This window comes from Chiloscyllium plagiosum, unplaced genomic scaffold, assembly GCF_037043375.1.
Source record: "Chiloscyllium plagiosum isolate Xiang-an unplaced genomic scaffold, Cpla_swu_hap1 HiC_scaffold_18, whole genome shotgun sequence".
Taxonomy (NCBI): Eukaryota; Metazoa; Chordata; class Chondrichthyes; order Orectolobiformes; family Hemiscylliidae; genus Chiloscyllium; species Chiloscyllium plagiosum.
Genome location: NW_028270156.1, coordinates 79,696,975 through 79,710,708, shown reverse-complemented (window position 1 = coordinate 79,710,708; position 13,734 = coordinate 79,696,975). Strand labels below are relative to the sequence as shown.

General features: G+C 44.9%; 1 protein-coding gene across 1 annotated transcript in view; it reads right to left on the bottom strand.

Annotated features, from left to right (window-relative positions):
• Positions 1–6,690: 6,690 nt before the first annotated feature.
• Positions 6,691–13,734, bottom strand: part of spi1b (Spi-1 proto-oncogene b) — a 43,546-nt gene continuing 36,502 nt past the window's right edge. The window contains exon 5 of the mRNA XM_043706315.2: positions 6,691–9,077. Within this exon, the coding sequence (XP_043562250.1) occupies positions 8,770–9,077 (308 nt within the window). The 3' untranslated portion in view covers positions 6,691–8,769. The remainder of the gene's footprint in view (positions 9,078–13,734) is intronic.

Genomic DNA, 13,734 nt, shown 5'->3' with positions numbered 1-13,734 from the left:
ATCTCGATCCACCCTGTCTATACCCTTCATGATTTTGTAAACCTCAACTAGGTCGCCCCTCAATTTCCTTTTTTCTAGTGAAAATAAACCTAACCTACTCAACCTCTCTTCATAGCTAGCACCTTCCATACCATGCAACATCCTCGTAAACCTTCTCTGCACCCTCTCCAAAGCGTCCACATCCTTTTGGTCATGTGGCGACCAGAACTGTACCCAGTATTCTAAATGCAGCCGAACCAATGTCTTGTACCATTTTAACATGACTTGCCAGCTCTTATACTCAATACCCTGTCTGATGAAGGTAAGCATACTATATGCCTTCTTGACCACTCTATCCACCTGTGCAGCAACCTTCAGGGTACAATGGACCTGCACTCCCAGATCTCTCTGCCCATCAACTTTTCCCAAGGCTCTTCCATTCATTGTATATTTCACTCTAGAATTAGACTTGCCTAAATGCATCACCACACATTTGTCTGGATTGAAATCCATCTGCCACTTTTCCGCCCAACTCTCCAGTCTATCTATATCCTCCTGTATTCTCTGACAGTCCCTTATGCTTTCTGCTACTCCACCGATCTTCATGTCATCTGCAAACTTGCTGATCATACCAACAGTGCCCTCTTCCAGATCATTTATGTATATCACAAACAACAGTGGCCCCAGCACTGACCCCTGTGGAACACCACTGGTCACCTTTCTCCATTTCGAGAAACTCCCTTCAACCACGACATGTCATATTCTTACAAAGCTGCATCACTTCATTATGATTTGCTATTCGTTTCTTATGGAACTTTCTAGGTAAATTCACTTGTAATTTTTGGGTGCCTGGACTATGACACTTGACTCTCGACTTTCTTATTTTCAGAAACTTTGTGCATCTCTTTGATGTACATGTATCTGGATGGCACAAAGATACAATTTTAGCTCTATAACCTCTTTCTCACTCAGAGATTCACTTGCTGTTGTTACAGCAGCAACTTCTGACATACAACAGGTAAAGTCCAGCTAAAGCAGGAATCCAAAAAGACTGAAACTACATGGAGGACTTCAGTCTCAAATACCACCTAATTTACAAAAATCTCCGTTCCAGTGACCAATCCGAATGGTGATCCCCGAGCTACAACACTGGCATATATCTGACAACACGAAAACGTAACCAGGTATGCCCTGTGTGCAAAACAAGACAGATCCAATCGAGCCAAAACTCTCAATTATCAGCAAAGTGACAGAATGAGTTGCTGACACTGCTATCAAACTGCACTTCAAAGTAATAACCTGCTCAATGATACTCAGTTTGGGTTCTGCCAGGAAACGAGACCTGAACTGATGAGAGTGAGTGCTCGAAACATCAAGGCAGCATTCAATGAATAAGACATCATGGAGCCCGAGCCTATTGGAGTCAAATTCTGATTAGATTAGATTCTCTACAGTGTGGAAACAGGCCCTTCGGCCCAACTAGTCCACACTGACCCTCTGAAGAGTAACCCACCCAGAACCATTTCCCTCTGACTAATGCACCTAACGCTACGGGCAATTTAGCATGGCCAATTCACCTGACCCGCACATCTTTGTGACTGTGGGAGGAAACCGGAGCACCCGGAGGAAACCCACGCAGATAGTCTGCCCGAGGCTAGAATTGAACCTGGGGCCCTGTTGCTATGAGGCAGCAGTGCTAACCACTGAGCCATCATGCCACCCACAGTGGGAGTGAGTGAAAAATGTCAGCTGCTAATATTGTACCTGGCAAAAAGAAAATGGCTGTGGATGTTGCAAGTCAGTCAGCTTGGTCTCTGGGCACAAGCTGTAGGAATTCCGTATGCAGTGTCCTAGATCTAGTTAATGACCTACCCTCCTGCATAAGACCAGGAGTGGGATGTTTGATGACTGCATAACATTTAACACTGTTAGTGACTCCTCAGACTCTAAAGTAGTCCTTAATATAGCAAAACATGTTCAATATCAAAGTCGAAGTGGCAGGTGGAGTTTAATTCAGATAAATGTGAGGTGCTGCTTTTTGGGAAAGCAAATCTGAGCAGGATTTATACACTTAATGGTAAGGTCCTAGGGAGTGTTGCTGAACAAAGAGACCTTGGAGTGCAGGTTCATAGCCCCTTGAAAGTGGAGTCGCAGGTAGATAGGTTAATGAAGAAGGCATTTGGTATGCTTTCCTTTATTGGTCAGAGTATTGAGTACAGGAGTTGGGAGGTCATGTTGCGGCTGTACAGGACATTGGTTAGGCCACTGTTGGAATATTGCGTGCAATTCTGGTCTCCTTCCTATCGGAAAGATGTTGTGAAACTTGAAAGGGTTCAGAAAAGATTTACAAGGATGTTGCCAGGATTGGAGGATTTGAGCTATAGGGAGAGGTTGAACAGGCTGGGGCTGTTTTCCCTGGAGCGTTGGAGGCTGAGGGGTGACATTATAGAGGTTTGTAAAATCATGAGGGGCATGGATAGGGTAAATAGACAAAGTCTTTTCCCTGGGGTGGGGGAGTCCAGAACTAGAGGGCATAGGTTTAGGGTGAGAGGGGAAAGATATAAAAGAGACCTAAGGGGCAACTTTTTCACACAGAGGGTGGTACGTGCATGGAATGAGCTGCCAGAGGAAGTGGTGGAGGCTGGTACAAATGCAACATTTAAGAGGCATTTGGATGGGTATATGAACAGGAAGGGTTTGGAGGGATATGGGCCGGGTGCTGGCAGGTGGGACTAGATTGGGTTGGGATAGCTGGTCGGCATGGACAGGTTGGACCGAAGGGTCTGTTTCCGTGCTGTACATCTCTATGACTCTATGAGTTCTTGGGTCAGAGTCCATTTTAAGCATTGATAGAATTGAACGGGCAGGGAAATACTTCAAGGAATTACACAGATAGAGTCATAGAATGATGGAGGCATACAACGCGGAAACAGACCCTTTGGTTCAACTTGTCCATGCTGACTAGATATCCTAAATTAATCTTGTCACATTTGCAAGCGTTTGGCCCCTACCCCTCTTAACTCTTCTGATTCATGTAACCATCCAGATGTCTTTTAAATGTTGTAATTGTGCCAGCCTCCACCACCTCTCCGGGCAGCTCATTCCATACACACACCCCCTTCTACATGAAAAAATTGCCCCTTAGGCCCGCACTAAATCTTTTCCCTCTCATCTCAAACCTCTACCCTCTGCATTCCCTTACCCTGTGTAAAAGCCCTTGGCTATTTACCCTATCCTTGCCCTTTAGGAATTTATAAACCTCTGTAAGGTCACCCCTCAGCCTCCGATGCTTCCAGGGAAAACAGACCCAGCCTGTTCAGCCTCTCCCTATAGCTCCAACCTCCAACCCTGGCAACATCCTTGTAAATCTTTTCGGAACCCTTTCACAACATCATTCCTATAAGCAGGGCAATCATAATTGAACACAGTCTTCCAAAAGTGGCCTAATTAATATCCTGTACAGCCACAACATGACCTCCCAACTCCTGTACTCAATGCCCTGACCAATAAAGACAAGCGTGCCAAACACCTTCTTCACTACCCGAACTACCTGCAAGTCCACTTGCAAGGAATGATGAACCTGCTCCCGAAGGTCTCTTTGTTCAGTAACACTTCCTAGGACCTTACTGTTAGGGTATAAGTCCTGCCCTGATTTGCCTTTCCAAACTGCAGCACCTCACATTTATCTAAATTAAACTCCATCTGCCACTCCTTTGCTTAATTGCCCATCTCATCAATGTCCCGTTGTGCTTTGAAGAAACTTTCTTCGCTGTCCATTACACCGCCAATTTTGTTGTCATCTGCAAACTTACTAAGCATGCCTCCTATATTCACAACTAAATCATTTGTATAAATGACAAGAAGTTGTTGACCCAGCATCGATTCTTGCGGGACACCTCTGGTCACATGCCTCCAGTCCAAAAAGCAACCTTCCACCACCAATCTCTGTCTCCTACCTTTGAGCTAATTCTTGTGTCGGAATGGCTTGCTCTCCTGGTATTCCAACTTGGCTAACCAGTCAACCATGTTGAATTTTGTCAAAACAGATCGCTGAAGCCCCCAGATAGACAATGTCCATCACTCTGCCTTCATCAATCTTCTTTTGTCACTTTCTCAAAAAACACAAAGGAGACAAAGGCAATGACGTAGAAAAGGCAATAAGACAAGGGTGGCACGGTGGCACAGTGGTTAGCACTGCTGCCTCACAGCGCCAGAGACCCGGGTTCAATTCCCGCCTCAGGCGACTGACTGTGTGGAGTTTGCACATTCTCCCCGTGTCTGCGTGGATTTCCTCCGGGTGCTCCGGTTTCCTCCCACAGTCACAAAGATGTGCAGGTCAGGTGAATTGGCCATGCTAAATTGCCCGTAGTGTTAGGTTAAAGGGGTAAATGTAGGGGTATGGGTGGGTTACGCTTCGGCGGGTCGGTGTGGACTTGTTGGGCCGAAGGGCCTGTTTCCACACTGTAATCTAATCTAATTTCAAAGGGAAAAGATGGGGAAATAGAAGGAAAGAAGCAGAAAAGATGGGGTAAAGTGTAGGCAGGGAATGGGGGAAAGATATAATGAGAGGGAGGGGTTAAGGTGTTAAAAGAGGTGGTGAAAAGAGGGCAAAATGAGGGAGGAAGACGAATCAAAGAGGGGAAAAGGGGTAAAGAAAATGTAAAGGGGAATTGAGCAATTCACAGCACGGCCACCAGAGGGTAGCAAAGACTAGCACAAATTAACAATTGCTTCAAATAGTGGAGTCTGGTTGCAACCAACAAAAACCCCATTAAAGAGGCAATTAGTCAGAGTAGTGAGGAACAAAGCCCCTTATCACATGAACACAACCATATCATTTTGATTCACTTCCTCAGTTAGAGGAGGAACAGTGTGTAGAGTAGTTATGCCATATGTAACCCCGTCATTGCTGTCCTGGTGAGAATGTAGATGCGACTTTACTCTGTATCTAACCCCTTGTTGTCCCTATCCTGGGAGTGTTTGATGGCGACAATGTAGAGAGAGCTTTACTCCGTATCTAACCCCGTGCTGTTCTGGTCCTGGGAGTATTTGATGGCAGTGATGTGGACAGAGTAAAGAGTAAACTTTTCAGTTTAAAGAGTAGAGGTAGCTTTACTCTGTATCTAACCATGTCCTGTGATTATTTGATCAGGCCAGTATAGAGAGGACTTTAGTTATATTTTGAAAAAGACAGGAAAATAAGAATGTTATATAGAAGAACTAGGAGGCCCTGAGTCAGCACTGGGGTGTAACTCGATTCTGACTATTTATTAGCGTCTACATAAACACAAGGAACATGTTTGAAGCAATTTGTGTACAATCTCCACCAATACTTTTTTGCTTACAAATTTCCGGGAGTGTAGTTGTGCTAAATATGGACGTGAACTGAAATAGTCTGTGTGCTGCTGAATTCTTGCAGACTCCACCTTTTCGGAGGAAGTGAGTGAACATTACAGAGTTGGTTTGTTCACAAACTTCTCCTAAGAGTGCGCACAGCCCCCACTCACCACGCGGCTGAACCACGCAAAAGAGGAACTATCTGCTGATTCCAATACCACAGCAAGGAGTGATCTCAGTCACACTCAAAACAGAAATGAAGGAAGAAAGGACAAAAGGAAGAAAGGAAGGTGGGAGTAAAAGAATGAAAAGCAGGGACTGTTTTTACTGATCATCATTCACCATTCCTGGCTATTCCAGTCACTTACCTTTAGCGATGTTGAAAGGCAAAGATCTGTTTCAGCATTATCAGATTCCACCAATGGCCAGCACTTTGTGTTCTTCCTACATAGGTTTTGTGGACAAACGTGGGCACCTCACTTCACATTTTACTGATCCCGCCCCCCCCACCTCAGTGCTCACTCCCTCAGCACGGACCCTCTGACAGTGCAGCACTCCGGCATCACTGACCCTCCCGCAGTGTGGCACTCCTCAGCACTGACCCTCTGATAGTGTAGCATCCCCTCAGTACTGACACTCAGAGAGTGCACCACTCCCTCAGCATTCCCCTCCATCATTGCTGCATCCCCAATACCATTGGTCTGACAGGGTGACGTGCCCCCGGTTTCATGTGTTGGTGAGTGTCATGTCCTGATATCTCTGGACTGGGTTGTGAAAGCAGAACTTTCTGACTGAGATGGCCGTGATAGCACTCTGTGTCCTGTTGCCTCTAATGTGAGAGTGTGGGTGTAGAGAACAACTTTTTGTCCCTGTAGATTATGCTTCTTTTTAGTCCCTAGAACTGTCAACTTCTGGCCTGACCGATGTTTGGAGACTTTATGGCTGAATGGCTTCCTTCTGCAGCATAGCAATTATGTGAAATTGTGGAGTTTACTTGCTTGTTCCATTGTATAATCTAAACCTATCACTTTGGCTCCACATGTAGGGCTATGGAATCCATATCAAGAAACTATGGAATCCATATCTTTTAACATCTACTAAAATCTTTTCTGACACAATTAAGATTGAACACTTCTCTTTTTTAAAGAAAAGTAATCAGGTTTTATCTTAATTTTTCTCTGAATTTTCTTATACAAATAAATAAATCCAATTATGAGGTTTAGCCTGCAGAGTATTGTCAGATGTTTGTCTTTTTTCGCAGACAAATTCCAATGTTTCCTACTTTGTTGGTTAAACATACAATTGTTTCTTTTCAATGTTATTGCTGTGCAAGGCAATTTTAATTAACAACACTGTCACATGAACACACATTCATCACATGTACATTTACAGCAGTTTATTTTCAAACAGACATTTATCCATTGTTACAGTGAAAAAGCTAAAGCATTTGAGCCCAGACTTCATACCTCTCTGAGGTGGCTTCATTGGGTTTTAATCCCAGTTGTTTAAGACTCCACCTAGCAGGACAATGGGAAATAATTACCTTTTCTGGGAGGACAGTTGTACAATGGAGACCTCCAAGCATTTCCTTTGCTCTTTTCATTATCAGTCTCTGAAAGGGATCTGCTGATGTGAGGTGACCCCCAAGAAGGAAGCGGGATTGGAAATATTTACTCCAAACTGAACTAGAGTTGGTTAGGTCCAGGCCTTGGCTGGGAGTTAGTAAGCACACTCCCTTGGAACAGAAGTGGACTTTTTCCTTAGTGAGTCCCTCACAGGATGTGGGTGTCGCTGGCTGGGGCATCATTCATGGCTTGTCCCTAGTTGGCCTGGAGAAGGTGATGGTGAGCTATCTTCTTGAACTGCTGCAGTCCTTTGGGGTGTAGTTAGACCCACAATGCCCTCAGGAAGGGAATTCTAGGACTTTGACCCAGCAACACTGAAGGAACGGTGATGTATCCAAGTCAGGATGATGAGTCAGGCTTGGAGGGGAACGTGCAGGTAGTGATGTTCCCATGTATCTGCTGCCATTGTCCTTCTGGATGGAAGTGGTGATAGGTTTGGAAGGTGCTGTCTAAATGTCTTTGGTGAAATTCTGCAGTGCATCTTGTAGATAGTACAACGCTGCTACTGAGTGTCAGTGGTAGAGCGAGTGGATGCTTGGGGCACTTGTCCTGGATGGTGTCAAGCTTCAGTCGTGTTGTTGGAGCCTGACTCAACCAGGCAAGTAGGGAGCATTCCATCACACTCCTGACTTGTGTGGATAGGTTTTGAGGAGTCAGGAAGTAAGATACTCACCACAGCATTCCCAGCCTCTGACCTGCTCTTGTAGTCACTGTGTTTATGTGGGAAGTCCAGTTCAGTCTCTGGTCAAAGGTAACCCCCAGGATTGGGGGATTCAGTGATGCTAAGACCATTGGATGTCAAGGGGGATTGGTTAGATTGTCTCTTGTTGGAGATGGTGATTGCCTGATGTTTTTGGAGGGGTTTTTGGGTGTTGCATGAAGAGTGTTCCTGGCTCTTGGCTCTTTGGCTGTGCCTTGAGGCAGGCATCTCTGGGCCTCGATGGAGAGACCAGTGAATGAACTGCCTCACAAAGCCCATTCACAAAGACCAAGTGAAAGTGAGTGAGGTCAGTGGTGGATTCGATGATGAGGGTTTATTCCATAGTCACGTACAGACAGAGGCCAGACCCAGCGGCAGAAAATAGAGATAAGCAGACAGGCGCACTTATTTTCCCTCACAATCCCAACTCCCTTGAGCCCCTGACTGAATAACTTGGGGACCTGCCCAGTACCCTTCCCCACCAACCACTGGCATCAGCAAGTTATGTCTGCAGCAAGTGGAAGAGGGTGGACAAGAGATAGAGGGGGAGAGAAAAACGGGAATGAGGGAGGGGAAGGAAGGAAGAGGCAGCAGGGTGAACTATGGAGAGACAGATGAAATGGCAAGTAGGTGAATGAGGTGAAGGAGAGGGGTGGGGAGGCAGGTGGAGATAAAGGGAACAGAGGTTTAGGGAGCAGCAGAAGATAGATGGACATTGGACGCGATGGGCAGGGAGTGGGGGCTGTGGAGAGGGGGCACGGGGCAGGTAGGCATTAGGATTGGAGGGAAAAGGGCAGGGAGGAGGAGGAGGTGGTGAGGCAGAGGGCAGTCTGTGGGGATGGGAGTAAGTTGGCATTGGGATAGGAGGAGGGATGGCAGGCTGAGGGCAGAGTGGGGTGTGCGAATGGAGGGTCGGCAGACCAAATGGAGGGCGAGGGGAGGCACTGTTGAGGAGTTGTGTGATGCATTCTCGTTCCCAGATATTTCCGGATCGATGTGAGATTTTGTCTTCTTTCCAACATTTCTCGGTGTCTCTGAATGAGGGGCTCCCCAGTACAGACGGAAAGGGGCAGAGTGGTTGTTGATGCTGTGAGCATGCAGAGGTGGAGGAGAAAGGGGAACAACTCATTATGGGTATCGCTTCCACTCCAATCTTTCCATCACCTCGCCGCTGAACTGGTACGTCAACTTCTTCTTTACCTTACGCACCTCCCCCGTCTTGCCATAGTTTCTCAGAGCACGGGCCATTTTCTGGTAGGTCATCCTCTTGCGGTTACCCTTCTGTACCCCCCAGCGGTTTGCCAGTTCCTCCTTGTGTTTTGAGGAGAACTGGAATGTCCCCTTGTCCTTATCCACCCACCAGATACTCTCCTTCATATCGCCACTCCGCAAGAGATCCAGCAGGAACTGGTAGAGTCGGATCTTCTTCTTGTTTCCTGTTGGGGTGGATATCATCACAAGAGACTTTGTAAGTTTTGCAACAGCTGTTAAAAACTGTAACCCTTCCTCCCCTCCTGTTGACAGCGCTCTGGTAGTTCTGACAGAGTTGGGGGTCATACCAGCACAGCAAGTCAGCCTCAAGCATTGAGCACAACTATATTTCTCCAAGCGCTTCCCCCTTCATATAAAACAAAATGCATGCACTAGCGTTTGCAGTTATAAGTTATCAAAAGTTACCCGGAACAGATGATCACAAAGAAAATGCTCATTCATTTACAGAAGTGTGTGTTAACTTTTGTGAATTCCACTTTCATCAATCTCTGTACATGCATTGCATACCTTCACCGGGGAGTATCTTCCTGGGGTGAATGCTGTTGCCATGGTCACCGCTGTTGTTATTGCTCAGGAGCACTGGCTCTCTGGGATAATCGTTTGCGTTCTCTGCATAGACAGCGAGGTCACATTTTCCCGACTAGTATCCGGAAAAGGTGGGTCCTGAGTCAGGTTGTATCTAAAGGTCTGCAGACATGAACGGTTGTTGGATGACACCTGTTCTGCACAGGTATTGAGTTGCCATTTCTACTGAGAGCGTTTGAGCGTTTGCAGTCCCACTGGCTTCTCCAATGTGCGCTCCGTCAATGACTTTGCAGTTTTATCAAAGTGGAATTTAGCTTTTTAATCAATTTGGTTTGTCAGCAGTTTTCATTCTCGGGGTAACTTTAGCCTGGATAGCCTCCCCTGCCTTCAGAAGGTGTTGGTTTCCACTCGAGCAAGGCCTTTTACGAGTCCGTGCTGGATGTGCTCAATGTCTTTGCGATCTTCTTTCCCTTTGACCAGGATAGTGTGGAGATAATGCAGACTGTAGAATTTCAAAATCCGATCATGAGCAGCTAAATTCTGCATTTATGAATTGAAGGCCATCGTCAGGCATTCCAAAATCGGAAACACTGTACCAAATGAAATGTGCTTCTTGCGTTCTACAATCTCATTGATGGTCATTGGCATCATCCAGTAGTCGGAATAATATGGTGACTTCCTGCAAGACTGAGAAGATCCTACTCCAAGCTCCGTCCATGGTCTGTCTGGAATTGTGTGTGTCACTATGCCTTTTTAGTCTGCCAAACCCATTTATCATTTCAGGCAGTGTGCTGTCTGCTGTGGTCCTGTTTGGCCAGTACAGCATGTCTCCTGTCTCTCTCAGACCAGATTCAATTCCTGGATGGCTCATGTGGCTGTGCTGTCATCAACTTAGAGATAATAATCCCACTTCCTTTCAAACTTTGTTTGAGCAATCACTTCATCTCCCATCCGCCCAATACTCCCTTATAGCAACAGGCGTGTTCTTAAAGCTTTCAGGTTATCCCTTCAACACTATTTCCTGTAGCACTTTGAGAGTTACATCTTGTTCCACAGTTTGCTTTGTCTTCCCTATGCAATGTCTCTGCTGGGTTTGCAGAGCACATCAAGATTTTTGTGGAATCTGGAAAATTTCACACCCTGCCTCAGCATCCGGAACTTTCTTCATACGGATTGCTGCTCTTGTCAGCATGTTGCCCTTACTTATGTATCCATTCCAGACACTTTCTCTGCAAATGAAAGTAACATCTTTGCAGATGCTCTGCAACAATACGTACAATTTGAAAACAATGCTTTGAAGTGATGTGTGGTGAGAATTCACTGTTAGGATCTGTCCCAAACAGGTATTGATGACAACACTCATACGCAAAGGCGATAGTGAGGCACTTCTTCTCAATCTGAAGGTAACCTGGTTGAGTTTGCATTAATATCCAGGATGCAAATGCTACTGGTGGTCCTTCCTGCGCGGGGTGGTTCCAAGTTGTGTCTCACTGCCATCACATTGCAAAGTGACTTCATCATTGACATTGTAGTATCCCTGCACTGGTGGTATCACTGTCAGTTGCCCCATTATAGTGAGCTGCTTCGTATTCTGTGCTGCATATCCTGCACAGTGAGCTTGATTCACATTCTGATGACAACGTAAGCAAGAACTTCATTAAATAGTTCACAGGTCCACTGTTTTCACCTGTACTGATCATTGCATCTCTGCTACAGCTCTCACCATGTCATGTTCTGGCTGAAGTCCTGTCTCTGTCAGCACATGAGTTCAACATCTATAATTGCATCCTTTACTTGTTCAGCTTCAGGTTTATCTGGCAAGCTCTCTCGAGCAGTTGTACTCAATTTTTATTGTGATCTACAAAAGCTCCTTCCATTTTATCTCATATCTATAAACGAGATCATCCGCAATAGCTTCCAATCCAGGAAATTCATTGACTGTTTCTCTGGTTTCCTTCACTGCCACCATTCTGTTCATTCAGCCTATATGAGTTGTCGCTTCCTTGAAGCATCGGTGTCTATCTAACACTTCACAAAAACTTGATGCTCTCCTTCTGCAGACATCGTTGGGACAGTCAAAAGTCAGTGACCACCTTTAGACTCCAACTAGTTAGATGGTGTACAGTGAATTGTCGGAATTATTTCCAGCAGACACCTTCATGGGCTTGTTTTGCTTCTTTTTAGCTGAACACTGCTGTGCAAAGTGATTCAGCTACTTGGAGTTATAGCACTGCTTTCCTCATGCCATCTTTTTGCGTGATGTCCTTGCAATGTCTACATCTTAAACTCTGGCCTTGATCTTTCTGTAAACATTTTTTCTCTTTTTCTTCTCTAATTATGTTGTTTTCATTGCCCTGAAATGTCTCTCAGCATAATACAATGCCTTGCCTGTTTGCCATTAACACAATCCAGCTCAGAACTTCTGCACCTGATACCTTTCTTGAGAGCAATTTCCTCCTCTCTAAGCAGATGTGCTCTCATGACAGAATCTCTAATACCTCAGGTAATCCTATCTTGGAGATCATCTTTTTGTTGTCCAAGCTTTCAGGTTTCAGCTAAATATATCACTGTGGTCGCATATTCATCAATAGTCTCTCTCGCTGCTTGAATTCTAATTTTGGACAAATACGATTCAGAAATAATATTGATATGAAGTTCAAAGAGTTTCTTCAAAGCTTTCAAAGTCTCTGTAGTCTGTCTTTTCTGCACCTTAGTGAGGTCTAGGCTGCAATATAGCTTGCCCAACACTGATAACAGGCTTGTTACTTTTAAATACCCACGTTCTTAACATTGCAACTTTCATAGTTTTACCATTGAGAGTGGGAAAAGCATTGAATTCTGTGCACATCTTCTTTAATCTCCATTTGGACTCACCCGGTAAATTCAAGACTGCTTTTTTTTTTCACATCCTTGCTGGTTCTTTCAGTAGCTAGCTCTTTCACAACTCTGAAAATCCTCACATTTCCAGTTACATCCATCCCTGAGTTTCAGGTGAGGTATATTTAATGGCTCTGACAGACTGTACATAAAGCATTTAGAACAGAGGTCACATGACTACAGCAAATCAGTCCGTATCTGAAGGATATAATTGCATTTCTCCGGGCACAGCACATGCGCAGTTGCAGGCAGCTGTTCCTGAACTAACTATGCAGAAAGGGCAGTATTAAAAAAAACTTCCCCAACAATGAACTATACTCCCCCCCCCACTCAAGTGCCTGGTGTACTAATGTGATAAAATGGTGCATGAATGTAATTTTCCACAGATTAATATAACTAAACCAATATCAACAATATTTGAAAAAGTTAACAATTTGATTTGCTGATATGTTTTTACTGTAATCAGTACTAAAGTATAGAACTAATGCTTTGAAAGTGGTTTAAATGCAAAAAGAATCTTTCTGCACGCCAGCATGTGTAGACCATAATTTGACAAGAAATAATAAACTGAACAACTTTTAGCTTCTTCTCTGCCAGATATTCTCGATTAACTTACTTGGTTTTTTTTCTGTTTCTGCCTGCTATTCCCATGACTCTGCCCTCTTTGAAAATATGGAACCTGAGCTTTGATCTTGACTACCAAATCTACTTAACAATTGGGACTGTGACACTGATTTTATTGTAACCAAAGAGCCTGACTTATTTCGCTCTTCTGGGGGGGGTTCTGTAATACCAGACGGTTTTCACTTTCTTTCTGATTTTCACTTTCTTTCTGAATTTCCCTTTAGGTTGTGGCAGGATTTTGGATGGTCAGGGAGCTTCTCTGTTCTCCCTTTGTCAGATTTCCTCTTTCGGCAAGTGATCAAGGTGACGTTGACAGAGTCTCTCTCTCTCTCTGGTCTTCACTGGGTGTGTGACTGTAGCTGGTCTTTTCACAACAACTTCAATCACCACCTTCAACTCATCCCCTCCCCCACCTCATCATGACCTTCTGACCAGCACCAAACTCTATCTGTTTCATACCTCCCATTTCAGGGCTCAATTTCTCTTTGTCTCGTTTTCCTGTTACCTTTTACTTGCCAGTTGACAGAAGGCAAAGTTAGAGAAATGATTGGGCGTGGGAGAAGTGGGTTCTAGTTTATGGGTCAATAGCACCAGCACCGGGGAAAGTATGGGCTTATAACCATTGGGGCAATCTCTGAAAATGTGCTGGGACTAATGTTCTAGCGAACTGCATAACTAGGGAAGTAGAGAGGGTTTTAACCTAAATAGTGGCCATGTAATTAAAACTGGGGTATTCAGGAAGGAGGGGGTAATCGGATCTGCCATGGTCTGTTGAGGGATGGAGCAGGTTTGAGG